At 46.2% G+C, this 16,507-nt stretch overlaps 2 protein-coding genes across 4 annotated transcripts; both read left to right on the plus strand.

Annotated features, from left to right (window-relative positions):
• The first annotated feature begins 398 nt into the window (after positions 1-398).
• LOC125712358 (claudin-4) lies at positions 399-1,709 on the plus strand. The gene has a single exon (XM_048982305.1). It carries the CDS (start codon positions 483-485, stop codon positions 1,131-1,133), a length of 651 nt encoding a protein of 216 aa, XP_048838262.1. The 5' UTR covers positions 399-482; the 3' UTR covers positions 1,134-1,709.
• A 1,763-nt stretch (positions 1,710-3,472) lies between these two features.
• Positions 3,473-11,520, plus strand: LOC125712096 (claudin-4-like). Of its 3 annotated transcripts, none has more exons than XM_048981740.1 (2): positions 3,473-4,262; positions 4,399-4,983. In XM_048981740.1, exons 1-2 carry the CDS (start codon positions 3,688-3,690, stop codon positions 4,652-4,654), a joined length of 831 nt encoding a protein of 276 aa, XP_048837697.1. In that variant the 5' UTR covers positions 3,473-3,687; the 3' UTR covers positions 4,655-4,983. The 3 variants fall into 3 exon arrangements, with proteins under 3 accessions (XP_048837697.1, XP_048837698.1, XP_048837700.1); XM_048981741.1 differs by having other exon boundaries at positions 3,475-4,262; positions 4,404-4,546; XM_048981743.1 differs by lacking the exon at positions 4,399-4,983 and adding an exon at positions 9,820-11,520 and having other exon boundaries at positions 3,507-4,170.
• The last annotated feature ends 4,987 nt before the right edge of the window (positions 11,521-16,507 follow it).

Consider the following 16,507-nt stretch of genomic DNA (forward strand, 5'->3'; position numbering starts at 1 on the left):
GCCTGTCACCCTGTGCTAACTACTCTCAGCAAATATAGATTTTCTTTTTTTTGTAAATACCAGAAATACATATAAATTTGGGCAGCCATGCACTGAATAGAGGAACAGATTAGAGGTAAAATTGCATGGCGTTCCCGCAGTTTGGGTCGGTCCAAGTATTTTTTTAATTTTGGCTCGGTCCGTCCACCGCTGCCCCTTCCAGCCTTTAACAAGCTCCCTTTTGTCTGCCGGACACGGCTTGGCAGGATGGCGAACGCGGAATACCATTATCCGGTGCTGATTCCGGTCCTGCTTTGCTGCAAACACAAAGCCAGTTCAGGCTGACTCCACCTTCAGTCTTCTTAGCAATATAAAAAAGGTAGAATGCGTTTCCTCTCTCGCCTTCTCTCTCTCTCACCTCGAAATCATACCCCGTCCTCTGAGGGAGGGAGATCGGGTGTCTCTCCACTGCCTGTGCTCTGCCGGACGGGGCAGATGCGGGGATGTATTCCGCGGGCCTCGAGATCCTGGGCGTGACGTTCTGCGTGGCGGGCTGGCTGGGGGTCATGGTGGCCTGCTTCCTGCCCATGTGGAGGGTGGCGGCGTTCGTGGGCCAGAACATCGTGGTGGCCCAGGTGGTGTGGGAGGGCCTGTGGATGAGCTGTGTGGTGCAGAGCACTGGCCAGATGCACTGCAGGGTCTACGACTCCATGCTGGGGCTCCCCGAGGAGCTGCAGGCGTCCCGGGCGCTCACTGTTGTCTCCATGCTCCTCTGCGTGGTGGCCATCGCCCTGTCGGTGGCGGGAGCCAAATGTACCAACTGCACTGCAGATAAGGACAGCAAGCCCCGCATCATCCTGGGTGCGGGCATCACCTTCATCTCCGCTGGTCTGCTGCTGCTGGTGGCAGTCTCCTGGACCGCCAACGTCATCATCGCGGACTTCCACAACCCGCTGCTGGAGGAGACGCAGAAGCGAGAGTTCGGGAATTCGCTGTATTTCGGCTGGGCTGCCTCCTGTCTCCTGATCCTGGGAGGGGCCCTGCTGTGCTGCTCCTGTCCCCCAAAGGGAGAGCGCTATGTCCCCTACACGGTGGGCCACTTGGCCGTCAAGCCTGTCTCCTTCTCCGGACCTGCCAGGAGAGATTATGTGTGAGCAGCTTCAGGACCTCAGGACTTTCAGATAACTTCCCCAAAAAGGCTCTTCCCGCCCGCTACTGGATCGACATGCAGATACGTGGAACACGGCATTCGATTTCTGCAGGTCGATCGTTTCCTTACAAAGCTGCTGCGCGATGTCATGTCACACGTCACTGAGTCACTGAGCGGTTGTAAGTTTCATTCATTTGGTGCCTTCAAGCACAAAATGACACAGATATGCTGATCAAACTGCGTATACATCATTCTAGAGACTTCCAGTAGGGAGAAAACACTGGCTCTCCCGTTCGTATTTTTTAAATAAAGTCGGTTCATTCTGTTTTATCTTTAGTCTGTTTGCTACACTTTTAAAGCTCCCTGTTGCTTTTCTGTTGTACACATTTATCAAGCGTCAGGTAATTCATGCATGTTTATAAATATGTCTAAAGGACTTTTATGTTTTCTAAATGACCCACTTTGCATTCCAAATGTTTTCATCCTGTTCTGAATGTGCGGTTTTACTACTGGGTGACGTATGTGCACATGATTATTGCAAATGTATCATCGACTCTAAAGTGTGAGTAAAGCTACTATAAACTGCTGCAGTGCTTCCTTCTCCAGTTTCGTTCTTTTCCTTCCATGCTGCGACGCTGATGGTCTCCCTGACGATGATCACATGACCCTCTGACCTGACGACTGGGACACTCCACCCCTCTAAGCTCTTTGTCCCGGGATGAAAATGGCTCATCCTTCTGCAAACAAGGTTCCTTTACTGCAAATTACTCATTGACCTGTGTTCCCATCTGCACGTATATTACCAAACCGAAATGACTCGATCTTTTTACGATGGTGATCTCAGTGTGATTAAAAAAGATGATTCATATTGTTCCACAAATACAGCATCTGTATTGAGTCCCCGGCCTGCGTCACATCACACTTGTCCCTGCAGGAGATTCAGGTACACACACACACACACACGCACACACACACACAAAGAGGAGTGTTCCAGACGAATCCCAGATCACATACAGCACTGTGAGATTCCAGTCTGGAGTTTGTTTGCTCTCCCGACCGCTGAGTGATAAGAGAGGGCAGCTACTACACCCCGAAATCGACTCCGTGCTGAAAGCTGCCCCATTCCCTGGGGTTTCCGTGAAAACAATGCCCCCTTTGTTGGGAGGCAGCTTCCCTGCAGCACACGGCTTCGCTGCCCTGCTCCCAGTCATCCCAGTGTGTGCTGGGACGCCCTCAGCTTAGGGATTAACCCCTGCATCAGGCAGCGTCACGATGGGAGGTAAATCCCGTATGATGGAGCACGCGGGAGTTTATCAGACAAGCTTCACCTTCAGTCACGTCAGAGCAAATCTATCAATAATAAGAGCGTTTCTCACTAAACTTTCCCCTCTCTCGTGCTAAAAGCCCCGTTTCCAGTCTCTGTAAAGGTTTATCTTGAATATTTGTACATACCATAAGCATGAATAATGCCGCGCAGAGTGCACCCCCGTCCCGCCCGGCTCCAGCCCCCTGAGACCCAGGCCAAGATAAGCGCTTGGAAGACGGATGGATTGATAGATAACCATGAATGGACAAAAAGAACAGAAAATGGATGTAAGGGTGCATATCTGCTCTCTAGTTTTGAAATACTTGTGAAATTAATTGTATTTGTAAACAGAGCACATGAGTAATCCTGCCAGTTTCCAGGCTGCTGTTTGGCCCGCATTCATTTCCGCCTGCCGGCCCTGTTTACGTGACCCAGTTAACGTTTCCTTCGTGGCACTTTGAAAGAAATGCCAGCGAGCCTGAAAACCTAACAGACCGAACGTGACGATAACAGAGCCTGCGGTTTGCCTAAATGACCAGCATCCATGTCAAAAAGTCAGGAACTCTCATTCCTTGCTTAACCAGACAGGTAGCAATTAGAAAACTTCGCTCTGCCATTTGTTAGTTAGCATCCATGCCCGTGGTGAACTTTGGCCAGATAAACACAGTGCAAAAGGCATGTCTAATCCACATGAAAACAAACATTATGCCTCTAGTCATCTATCTATCTATATATCTATCTATTTATGTATCAATCTTGACTTGTCTAGGCTTTGCCAGACTTTTGATCCTTGCCTTTGATCACATGATCATTCCAGGAATGAGTATTAATTACTGTGAACTAGCGAGAAGTCCAGGACATTCAGACGATCCCAGCACGTATGATTTGTATACATAACTCTTTAGGTTATGACCTGATCAAACTGGGTCTGTGATTAACGATTAACCCCACAGAAGTGCCGTACTGGGTACTCATTTACTCCAAAACCTAAATCAAGACGAGAGTGACCGTGGAGAGCAGATTAGCTATTACAGCGCTGCATTTCCAAACCGTCACAGGTAACAACGGAAATACGGTAGAGACGACATTGGCTTGTCTCCGTGTGATGTCACAGCCCCTCCCTCTCCATTCCCACAACTATAAAAAGGATGGCGGACCGAATTCTCGGCATAGTTTCATCGGGAACCTTCGCACTCTTTTTGAGTTTCACAGAGGCGAATAGCAGCACGATCCCGACTGGCACGGAGCAGCAATGGCGGCCCTGGGGTTGGAGATTCTGGGAGTAGCGTTAGCCATCTTGGGCTGGATTGGAAGCATCGCGTCCTGCACGCTGCCCATGTGGAGGGTCACCGCCTTCATCGGCAGCAACATCGTGACAGCGCAGACCATCTGGGAGGGAATCTGGATGAGCTGCGTGGTGCAGAGCACCGGGCAGATGCAGTGTAAGGTCTACGACTCCATGCTGGCTCTACCGCGGGACATGCAGGCGGCCCGCGCCCTGGCAGTCATCGCCATCGTCCTGGGACTGCTGGCGATGCTGGTCTCAGTGGTGGGCGCCAAGTGCACCAACTGCGTTGACGACGAGACCACCAAGGCGAGGGTGATGATCTCAGCGGGGGTCACCTTCATCGCCGCCGCGCTGATGCAGCTCATCCCTGTGTCCTGGTCCGCTCACACCATCGTGATGGACTTCTACAATCCAACCGTCCCCGAGGGCCAGAAGAGGGAGATAGGGGCCTCGCTGTACCTTGGATGGGCGGCGGCCTCCCTTCTCCTCATCGGTGGGGGCATACTTTGCTGCAGCTGCCCCCCCCAGAAGGAGCAGAGGTACGCCCCCCCCAGCAGGATAGCGTACTCTACCACCAGGTCACATGCACCTAGCAGCTATAACAAGAGGGACTACGTATAAAGTGTGAGAATTACGAATGCCTACCCCCCCCCCACTCCCCCCCCCCATGGAAAGGACAGGTGTTGCAGGTGACAGACGACATGGCGAGGACAGCGTTCTCCAGGGACTGAAGGCCCCCAGCCATTACTGTCCCCAGTTCAAACTGCCCATTATACACACGAGGACAAAGTGCAGCGCCGGTTTGTGTGCAAAGTCCGCATGCACGGGGGAATTAGCCGCACCACCCTGGGATCGCTGGGAGGAGGCGATGCGAAGGAGCGAGGATGACACTGCATCACCCCAACGTTTGTGTCTGAAACGCAGCTTGTGACCAGTATCATCAACTAAAAAATACCCTGACTAGTTATGTCATAGTGAGTAATTTGACACAATCGCTTCCAGTACCAGGGCTGCTTTAAAACAGCTTTGTGTGCCTTATGTACAATTGATTCAATGTCATGTCATGTTGATAATCTGAAATGATTGATCGTATTTTTTTGCCACTTATGGTTCAACATGTACAGGTTATTTTACATAAATAGAATGTGTTTGTTAATATTTAAACTTCTCTGGTCCTCTTTTATGTCTTTTTATTTTGTATTTTTGGTGTAATGCCTGCAATATCATGTTTTTTAAACGTAATAAAGAGTGGTAGATGAATGTTTATATGGTTATTTCTCTGCAAAGCGCCGTGTGACTGGCTGCGGGCGCTGAGTGGTGGCCGCGGGCGCTGAGTGGTATTCGCAGGGCCTTCATCTTCACCAAAGCATCACTCACAGTCGCGACATCAGCATCGGACCGAAATCTCAGCTGGTCCGTCTCACACTGGGCTTTTCCTGGTCACTCACACAGACGTCTTATTTATCCGTATGGAAACACGCACAATGACTGCTTATGCTCAGTATATTATTATCATATTTTTACTTTTTTGTTTGATTATTGTAGAGGTATGTTGGAGAGTTTCCATCATATCTCCCATCTTACTCTTGTTTGAGAGACACACACATAACCATGCAGGTGGGAGTGTGGCTTGGGGCCCAGGGTGATGGTGTAGATCTGGCACCAGTCGAACATTTCAGGTGGTTAGGGGCCTCACACAAGGGCTCAACGGAGATGCGATTACTCTGCCAAGGACGAGGCTCAAAGTGGCGATTAAACGGTCCCGCTAACGACCAGCTTCATCTCTGTCTGCATTCTGTGAAATACCACCCTGCAATCATATATAACATTTATGCAATTTACAGTTAAATCACTGATGTGATTAAATCAAAGATAAGCATAGATATTGAAATATTTGCTAATAACAATTATTAACCTAATCTGCACATAGCAGCAGAAACACCTGTTAAGAAGGCGGAGAAAAAAGAATTGAACAATACACGTTATATGTTATGAAATTTCGACACGCAAAATCAGCCAAATTCAAGAACAGCGTGGAAAAACCCAGTAACTAAGATGGCAGCTTCGTTGAAAAAGCCATTGAAAGAACGAGCACATGTGTGCATGTGGGGGAGAGGGAATGTGGGGGAGATGAGGAGCTGTGCTTTCATGAGGCTGGAAGGCACTGAAGGAGAACTCGGAGAGGGCCGGGCGCAGGAGAAAGAGGCTTCACTAGACTCCTGTGAGGCGGAGCAGAACTCTGGGTGATTTATACCAGGGATTTAAAAGCGACTGAAGTACCACATTCCCACGTCGGCGATGGTCCCCCCCTCCCCCCTGTGGGGTTCAAGGAATTAAGGGACGAGACCCCCCCCAGCCATCTACCCCAACTTAGCAAAACAAAGATCCCTGATAACAAAGTCCAGTCTGTAAGACTGCCAAACCGTTCTTGGTTGTAAAATTGAATACAGGCGGCAAACTCTGATCATGGACGAGTGAGGATTCCACGAGGCATCGCCAAGGTGATAAGGAAGTAAGTGAATTTACAGCGGCCATTTGCTCGTGTGGGAAGCCCCCGATCTGTCCTTCCTCGTCCCTGTATCACATTCCAGAAGGTCACGCGTGCATTGCTTTACATGCAGATTCACACAGCACCTTGGTGGGGAGGGTCTCTTGCGAAATAAAGGTAGTTAAGAAGGATCCTTAATTGGTATATGATGGCTGCACTGTATTACATTATATTAATTTATGAGATGGTGGATTCTTACACATCAGAAAGAATGTTAAACTTTGATTATTGTTTTTCAATCTGTTTTTGGACCTAGATTTAAAATTATTCAGATCCTAAAAACAGATAGATCCATCCATCCATCCACCTATTTTCCATAACCACTTGTCCTGTTCTGGGTGATGGGGGGGGGGGTGGTCTGGAACCTATCCCAGAGGCTACAGCCGCAAGACGAGAAATGGACAGATAGACGATTGTATAAATTAACCAATCAAAAAAATACAAAATATGAATTTCCATCAATATTCCACGCACAGGGAAAGAAAAGATGGGTAAATGTGCAATGTGACTTTGATTTTGCATTTCCGTTTTCAGTTTTCCTTCTTTATTTTGAAGTATTATGCTATGTTGGTGCCTGTTTTGACCACATGATCGATTTGACAATATCATATGACATTTGTTCACACTTGCACACTCCAGACTGGCGCAAACCAGTCTTATCAGGTGGGATGATGACAGCTGCTGACCAGAGCCAGGCCTGCAGTTTATGGTCCTAAGGATTTTTCTTCTATATGAGACTCATGCATAGTTAAATCGGCTCGGAGAGACTGACACCATTTTACTGCTGTGTTCTCATCGCACACCCTAAATAATACAGCTAACTCATGTGCATCAACACTAGCCGTTGTTTTGTAACATTCACAGACTGTACTTTTTAAAGCGAGGTTTCTTCACTGAATCAGTATTTGTGAGAATTACAAAGGATTTACATATTCTGAAACATTTACAGTGCAGCCTCATGATGATCTACAGTCAGATTCACTGGCGGTCAAGATTTTCACTGGTTTGTCTGTCTTGTTTTAGCACAAAAAATTTTGCCAGACCCAGAAGCCCCAAAAAGTACTGTTAAGCAAGTAAAACATCAGAATACTTATCAGGACAATGAGTGCCCACATGCGGAGACATTCCAAAGAGCAGTGAAATTTCAGGCCAGTGACATGACCCATTAGATGGATCAAACAGGGGTGTCTTGTAAGCTGCCTGCTCCATAGAAATGAAGCTTCGACTGAAGCCAGGCTCTCATAGAACTGGTCCTATGAGGCTTCGAGGATTGATGTAAACTTCAAAAGGGGATTCTGGCTCCTGGAGTCGAAACTCCACAGTAATCTCTGGAATTGGGCAAACACGATCAAGAGAAAACAGAGGCTAAATTTCGTACCTGATATTTTTAGATACCTATTGAGAAAACTTTTGTCACTACAAGATGGAAGTTTACAAAAAAGTTTGAGAAATCCGTGAAAAAACGGGTTCCCATATATCTTGGTTAGGACTTTGTTATGTTGACAGCACAGGCGATTTGCTGCTGATACTCACAAGACAAAGAAATAGGACATTGTTCTTAGAGGAAGCTCCAGTGAGCCCCCCCCCCTTTGCACATCCCTGGAGCGTTACTCACTTACTCACTGTTTGCATAGGCAGGCTCAAGTGGGGCCGTAAGGACCCCCCCCCTCCCCACCTCACCACGGCTGCCTCTGCCCAGGCTGGGTTTGTGTCTCACTGCTTTGGATAATTAAAAAAAAAATACAGAAAACTAAAGAATAATATTAGAAACTACATTTTACACAAACTCACCTAAAGCAAATATGAAATGAAAGCCACTGGCAAATGACCACTGGTATCAAAATTATTTTATTATATGTAAATACATCCAATGAAAGTAGTAATTGTACTCTCGTACTTATCCAGTACGCTTACGCTTGATGATGATGTAAATGCCTAAGCGTACTAACCGTTAAATACCACCCTTGTTGCTGATTTTCTTCATATATTCTGCATGATGGCATATAGTGTGATATGTTTCTTACTACCCTTGGAGACAGCATGCACTGCCCTGGGAATCAGCATCACTGCCCCAGGAGACAGCATGCAGTGCCCTAAGAGATAACATGCACTACCCTGGGAGACAGCATCACTGCCCTGGGAGACAGCATCACTGGCTTGGGCAACAGCATATAATAACTTATAATAATTTATAATAACTTTTTACAGAGTCACTTATGTACGCGGTAACTTAGTATTTTATTCTACTATATTTATAGATTTTTTATTAGAGTGCTTTCATTTAATTTAGCTACATTAATCTTTAGTATTTCATTGCATTGTTCTTCTGTGTTGTGCAGTCATAATGTAAGCAATTTTCTTCGGGATTAATAAAGCTTTTTGATTTCTGATTTCATGTAGTGCCCTGAGAGACAGAATGCACTGCCCTGGGAGACAGCATCACAGCCCTGGGAGTCAGCATCACTGCCCTGGGAGTCAGCATCACTGCCCTGGGAGTCAGAATGCAGTGCTCTGGGAGACAGCATGCACTGCCCTGGGAGTCAGAATGCAGTGCCCTGAGAGACAGCATGCACTGCCCTGGGAGACAGCATCACTGCCCTGGGAGTCAGCATCACTGCCCTGGGAGTCAGAATGCAGTGCTCTGGGAGACAGCATGCACTGCCCTGGGAGTCAGAATGCAGTGCCCTGAGAGACAGCATGCACTGCCCTGGGAGACAGCATCACTGCCCTGGGAGTCAGTATCACTGCCCTGGGGACAGCATGCACTGCCCTGGGAGTCAGCATCACTGCCCTGGGGACAGTTCCCAGTATCACTCATTGGGTGCCACTATTTACCCCAAAACATTGTTACGTTTGTTACTTTTTTTTTCCTCAATCAATTAAAATAACGGTTTTGCTGGTCCCAGACTGATGTGAGGCTGGTTCTTCTTTACTGATAATAACAGTATCTTTAATTGTATCTCCATGATGCACACTTGAGTTATTTTCAGCCTGTTCAAAAGGCAGAGTAAAACATGATGCGCATTTCTTCAGCCCCAAGTCCATTAAAGGTTTTGCAGGAGACGCCTGGAGGGGTGATGTATCCCTCTCATAGCCCGCAGACATTCCACAGCTCTGTGGCGCGGCTCATCCACACCATATGACTGAGGAATAACTCTCACATGTTTATTATAAATCTGGGTAAAAGCAATAACTATGGGCCCTACTGGAGTAAAAAATGCAGCGATAAAGCAGTTTGTACATTTCAGTAGCAGTAAGAAGTTCCTTCCTCACAGTACAGAAAGAGCCTTTGGAAGCCTGTGCTCCTGTAAATCGAGAGGGTTCTGGACTCACGGGAGTTCTGTCCTTGATTCAGGTGATGTCACTGGTGAGAAGACCCTCCCCCCACCTGCTCTTCCATATAAAAGGTTGTTGTTGTGCAGCTGTACCACATCACACTCTCACCGTGGCGCAGGGTAGCCTGTGCTGACTGCCTCTTCGGCTCCCAGGGGGTGTGTTAGAGGATCTCTGAATTTCTGGGAGAGGCGGGACCCTGCGGGGCGCCAGAGACCATGTCTGTGGGGCTGGAGATAGTGGGGATCGCCCTGGCCGTGCTGGGCTGGGTCATCGCCATCGTGAGCTGTGCCCTGCCCATGTGGAGGGTCACCGCCTTCATCGGCAGCAACATCGTGACGGCGCAGATCATCTGGGAGGGATTATGGATGACCTGCGTGGTGCAGAGCACCGGGCAGATGCAGTGTAAGGTCTACGACTCCATGCTGGCTCTCTCGCAGGACCTGCAGGCGGCCCGTGCCCTCACCGTCATCTCCATCCTGCTGGCCCTCTTCGCCCTGCTAGTTGCCATCGTTGGGGCCAAGTGCACCAACTGCATCGAGGACGAGACGTCCAAAGCCAGGGTGATGATCATCTCCGGCATCGTCTTCATCACTTCTGGTGTCATGCAGCTCATCCCAGTGTCCTGGTCGGCCAACACCATCATCCGGGACTTTTACAACCCGCTGCTGACGGACGCCCAGCGGCGGGAGCTGGGCACGGCGCTCTACATTGGCTGGGGGGCGTCCGCCCTGCTCATCATCGGCGGCGCCCTGCTTTGCTGCTCCTGCCCCCCCAGGGAGCAGAAATATAACTCCACCAGGATGGCATACTCAGCCCCACGCTCAGCCGGGGGGGGCACCTATGACCGTAAAGACTATGTGTGAACTACAAAAATATATATTTGTAAATGTCTGAAAGTCCCTAACCCTTCAACTAAGGACAGAACCAACCAAGGAAGAGGAGCAAAGCTAACAAGAAAGAATGATGGAGATCTCGGTTCATTTTGCACGTTTGTGACATTTTATTTTAGTTTAAAGCTTTTTGCTTTTGTAGAGCTTATTTGTATGTTGCTGTTGGTTTCTGTGCATCTTTGAGGCCGGTATCTGCCCAGAAGTCCTGACTTCACATTTAGACACACAGTGTTCAGTCCAAGGACTGGCACATACTGGTACAGAGATTCTTCGCTGGGATATGCGTTAAAAATTTCAACTAATTTCTTTTTATTGCTAACTTTTAATAGGTAGATGTTGACATGGACATATTTAAGAATAATCTTTGCAAGAACTGTATCTTTTTTCTGAAAAAAATTTATGTTTTTCTTGTTCCTTTGTGTTGTTGCTGTGTTAAACTAGGGTGACACAAAATGTTATGCAACAATGATCCAAATGGTTACATACACACTGAATGTCACATAACCAATGTAGACGTTTGTAGATATGGGTGATGTGCAAATAGGCCTAAATGACTCTAATAACAAGCTCCTCAGATGACTTGAGTGTAACTTTCTCCCCTAATATGATTGATTTTCAAATTATTTGTTCTGTTTACTTCTTCTAAAATCAATTGTTATGTTTGCCCTGCAACGTGTATACAGCTTTGAAAATGTGTTTTGTTTAGTTTTGTGGTTTATAAATGAAATTGAGTAAATGAGCAGATTGTGAAATAAAGACCATAGAGACGCCTGGTTTAAACTGCAAGTCAGACGCGAGCCCGTCAGTAACAAGATGGTCTCTGTTCTTCGACACAAAGAAGCGCTCGAGAGGAGGTGCAGTGGGGAGGCACGGCGGAGGACGCGAGGGGGAGGTGAGGGTCTGCCTCTAGGTGTGTGTCTCAGCGTATGAAGGGAGGGTCCCTGTGCACGCCTCACTCTAGTGCAGGCTGAAAACATGTGCTAACAATGCGGAGTCTTTGTTTCAATAAAGCCACTTATCGTATTTCGTGTATTTCACGTTTGACGTGTATTGTTTTTCTTTTTAAAATCACATGACTTACGGCATCTGGCGAGACTGAAATATTCATCAGCTTCTCATATTAATTATGGGCGACGCCCAGCTACACTCGGGCACATCGCCTTGGAAGGACACCTGGGTCTTTTATGTTACACCTACATCTCTGCGACAAAAGCACGACACGCTCATGTCCAGCGTCTCGAGTTCCCCCGTCTACATTTCCAAACAATTAATTCCCAAACAATACACCTAAAAAGTAATCAAAGTGTAATAACTATAAGCAAAGCCTGTTATCAACAATGAAGACGGTGTAGATATATTGCCTGCCAATTAAAATAATCATTTGGTTTGTTTCTTTTTATATTACAGGTACCTTTTTATTTACATAAAATGTACTGCATACAAAAACAGTGTTTGTTTGTGCACGTGATAAATATTGAAACTATGTAGACTGCTAAACTGTAAAACGCCATACAAGGAAATACGAAAACGAACCCCATACAGTGCAAATATAAATGCAGGGCAAAAACAAACAAATGTATATATGTCATCATATAAAAATAGCAGTAATGATTTTACACTCTTCGGACACTCCTCTCCCTGAATTAAAATTCAGTATTCAGCTGTCTAAGTTTTCAAGATCAGCCAGCCTGGCAGTGCGTCATTTGCAATTATAAACCAAAGGCTTAAATTATGAAAAGGATGCCAGTACGTGGAAAGTACCCAGAGCGGATATTGTACTCGTTTTAAATAATTCCCCCGGCTAAAAACTTGCCTACTGGATTTCAAAAAGTCGAGAAAACTAGCCAAAAACAAAGTACAGTGAACTTAAATAAATAAATCAATACTCAGTAAACAACCTGAGATATGATATGAGTATGATATGGCGAATAACGAAGACATATCATTTTGTATTTGAGATTGAATTAAACAACCATAGACCATCGGCATCTGCGGGAAAACACCTTAGCTTTGGAAGATTTTTGTGTAGCACATAGACTTTGATTTGGCTTTTTACACTGTTTTAAGTGCTTTGTAATTGTGTTGCCGAATCTTAAGGAGGATCGACTTCACTAGATGTTCGATTAAGTGGGTGTAGCCTTCCAGGTTTGTTTCAGGCGGGGTGTCATCAGCCCCCTGCTGGTTGCTATAGACGCGAAGCCCCCGGGAGAGCGGCTCTCTGCTTTCCGCTAAGGGGTTTGACGTTATTACTCGGCACGGACATAATGAGACAGCGCCATGAATATGAGAATTAAGGTTTAAAATAATATTTAAAAATCCCTATGTAAAACTATGATGAGGGGTATCAGAATATGGTCATATTCTATCATAACTAAACTCCTGAAGTGCAAAATGCACTGTTTACTAACATTAAACTAATAATTTTCTTACAATAACCACACTTAATAATCACACACTGCAGTTTTTCCATTTCCGTTTCTTAAAATAATTTGCAAAGTTCTTTCGAATGGCAAGATGGACCTCATTTCTGTTTGAGTAGTTAAGCTTTAGAAGAAGACGGCACTGGCGTTGTCTGCTCCCAGATGAATACCGAGCACCGGCAGACCGATCGGGGTTTGGCTGCAGCCGCCGGAGCGAAGATCCCAAACAGTGTAACCCCGAATCCTCGCGCCTTCTTGATAGGATAACCAATGATTATTACAGAACCAGCTCTTGACTTTTGCTTTCAGTTCTGCATAATATCCTAAGGGAAAACGGAATTATTTTCTAAGAATCTTTTATTTTGAAATATGTGTTTTAAGAGAGCAGGAGCCCACAACAACAAATCAAACATTCTCAAGTTATTATAAAATAAAGGGAGTGAATATTTTAGCAGAGGCGTGGCCAGTGGTTGTGGGGCAGTTGGCTGGGTTCACTATACACTTACAGCGTGACGCAGATCATGGCTGTTTGGGGTTTTCTGAATTTGCACATGACAAAGACAGATGAACTCTGACGACCTCAGTAAAACTAGAATCACATGACCGATACCTCTTGAAGGGATAGAATGGGGTGGGAGGGTCGGTTGCTAGGCACCAGGCATAAGGGGAGAAGGGTCTTTGCTGATAGCTCGAAGGAAACAGACTGTCTGTCACCTCACACTGCAAATAGCTTTGTTATCGGGGGCGGCCTTGATGAAACATTAACACCGAGACTGAAAGCACAACTGCCCTTGACTGATTAGCTGGATAACGGTAATGTACTAAATGTCACCAACCCAGCATAGAGAAGGTATTCCTGAGAGGTTTCACACAACTCAGCAGAAATCCAAAGTGAAAGCAGCTTCAGCTCAACACTTTAAGGAGCGCAGCATTTCGGAGGATGCTGTTCTGCGGTCACGCTTGTGCCAGATCCCTGCGACTGCACCGGATTAACGGTTGGAATGGATGCTTGAATGGAATGTATTATGCATTGGGGGTTAGACGTTACATATTCTGACACACCTTAACAGTCATAAAAACTTTCATGTGGTTGTATTCCACACACACACACGCACACACACATGCACACACCCAGTCGTTCCCTTCAGAGCATCAAATGACAGCTCTGAGCCATCGAAGAGTGGTAGGGAATGCGGCAGCTCTGTACTTATTCACAGGAGCAATCTGCCTTGAGAACGGTCCGGCTTAATGGCTCTAATCTTTTGGCTGCAAAATGATACAGCTTCTGGGCCCCCTTAGCCAGGCCCCCATCCCCAAAAACTGGCCCTGGAAATTGGGGGAAATGAATGACTCAGTGCCCAATCCAGGCTTCCCACTCACCCAGGGACGGATTACGGACCGGGCCAGTGGGGCTGCTGCCCAGGGGCCCTTGGGGTGCAGGGGGCCCGTGGGGCCCCTAGCCCAAAACAATTTGCAACGCTTATCAACAATGTATTTTCGTTTGTCTATTTTAGAGGGCCTACATTCTTTGATCCTCTGCCTACAAGGGCCCCTGACCCTATAGGGAGGGCGTTCAGCTGCCAAGGGCCCTTGAATTGTGGTGGTTGTGGTGGTGGCGGTGGTGGTGGGGGGGGGGGGGGGGCCGTCGCGAACATTTTGCCCAGGGGCCACACAACCCATAATCCGTCCCTGCACTCACCTGTCTGTGCGTGAGTCTCACAGCAGAGCAAGACGGGCTGCCTGAAAACTAAAGAATTACAGCGTACCTACATCTGTACTCGTGTAAATGTAAAACGAAACAGCGTTAACTATCCTTACACATGTAATTGTTAACTTTGTTTGTCTACGGTGGCATAATTTACTGTCAGCTGCTGTATTACCCTCCTATATTTATTTGACATTATGATCTGCAGGAAGAATTTAATTATATTATGTACACAGGGCAATAAAAGAACTTTGCACTTTCAGCCTCTGTTTGGCTGTCGTTGCTGTGACACCATTTATACGTGTGTCTGCTTACCTGCCTTTTTATTTGTTTGTTTATTTTGTTGCCACTCCTCAATTTTCTGCGTTTTTCGTGATTGTTTTTTTTGTGTAAAATGTACTTTCTAGCTTGTCTAATTTCGATTTTTGTGCTACATTTCCTTGTTTGCACTATCTGCACTGACTTTGCACTCTGTTTAACTCTGTGCATGTTGCCCTACTTCCTGGGTCACCTATGGCAGCTTGGGCGGGAAAAGCCAATAATAGAGCTGGGGGTTTATTAGTGTACCGATGCTAAGCATGTACACCAGGAGATCTGATTGCGTTTGTTTACACAAAGGAACAACGAATTCGGGTTGTAAACTTCACCCGCCCATAATTTTATGCTTCATACGTGCAAGAGGCTTCTCCACCCCTGGAAAATGTGAAGATGCCGCATTGTCTGCGATCAGTCAGGAGCTAAGATCCTCTGCAGGGAGATTCCACAAGCTGCTGTCGGACAACCGGCTCATCCGAACAGGATATTCATTTCATAGAAACAGCATGACTGTCAGGAGACAGCGTCATTGCTAAGTGAACCGAACAAGGGCCAATGTTTAAAGTTCTTTTATTGCATAGTAAAGTACAATGACATTTTTACACGCTTGCTTCATACGCCTAGTGGACTGTGATGGGTTTGGTGCCCCATCCTGGGTTGTTCCCAGTTTGTGCCCGTAGCTGCAGATCCCCGTGTCCTTGCATAGGACAAGCGGGTATAGAAAATGGATGGATGATGAAATGTGACCCATCACCACGAAATCAGTCTTGTGGGTGCAGTTCTACCAGTGCGACTTAAGACTCATTTCGTGGCAACAGGTCACAAATGTTGATGAATTTTTTTTCTAATGTTTTCTGAATCATAACTGAAAAGCAAGACATCAATACAGTGCAATAAATCATAATCCACTTCACATAATTATTCCGAATCACTTGAGGCAGTCTGTGATTCAGCTGTGCAATGAATGTGTTGACATGTTAAAAAAAACTGTCAACTGTCTGTCACACAACCATCCCATCAATATTAATATTTTTAAGAAAGATCAAGAGTGCATCTTGTCAGGTGTCTTTATGTTGTTATTTTTGTAGAACCAACGTGTCCTGTGATTCTTACACTTCGTTACTATCTTTATGGAAGGGAAAGTTAATTATTGTAATGAGTAAGGAGGTAACAAGAAGTCAAATGGCTACACACAACTACAGCGGGCTAAACGCTAAGGTTTTTTGTTGATAACAGTGAGACACTTCGTTATTCGAAAAGAGAATGACAATTAGATTTTCAGAAAAATACATGGCATCAGGTGCATTTTTCATTTCCTTACACACAGATAAATAATGTTATGATTAATACGGGAAATATGTGATATCTCGGAAAATACCTTTAAAAAATCCATAATTAGGTTTCAGTTAACATTCTGGCGTTCTTTACCTGTAACTGCCGTTCGCTGTACAGCACTGGCCTATAAGGGAGAATCCGTCAGGCGGAGCGTAGCCGTGCTGGTCCAATCATACCTATAGATGTATTTTGTCGCCATCTATCGGTGACTGAAAAACAGGTCGTTACGCTGAAG

The sequence above is a fragment of the Brienomyrus brachyistius genome, chromosome 17 (genome assembly GCF_023856365.1).
Source record: "Brienomyrus brachyistius isolate T26 chromosome 17, BBRACH_0.4, whole genome shotgun sequence".
Taxonomy (NCBI): Eukaryota; Metazoa; Chordata; class Actinopteri; order Osteoglossiformes; family Mormyridae; genus Brienomyrus; species Brienomyrus brachyistius.

Excerpts from the sequence above, each read along its gene's own strand:
- LOC125712096 (XM_048981743.1), top strand. The coding sequence starts at position 3,688 with ATGGCGGCCCTGGGGTTGGAGATTCTGGGAGTAGCGTTAGCCATCTTG. Across the intron at positions 4,171-9,819 it reads GCCAGAAGAGGGAGATAGGG|ACCATGTCTGTGGGGCTGGA; the intron begins GCCTCGCTGTAC and ends GGGGCGCCAGAG.
- LOC125712358 (XM_048982305.1), top strand. The coding sequence starts at position 483 with ATGTATTCCGCGGGCCTCGAGATCCTGGGCGTGACGTTCTGCGTGGCG.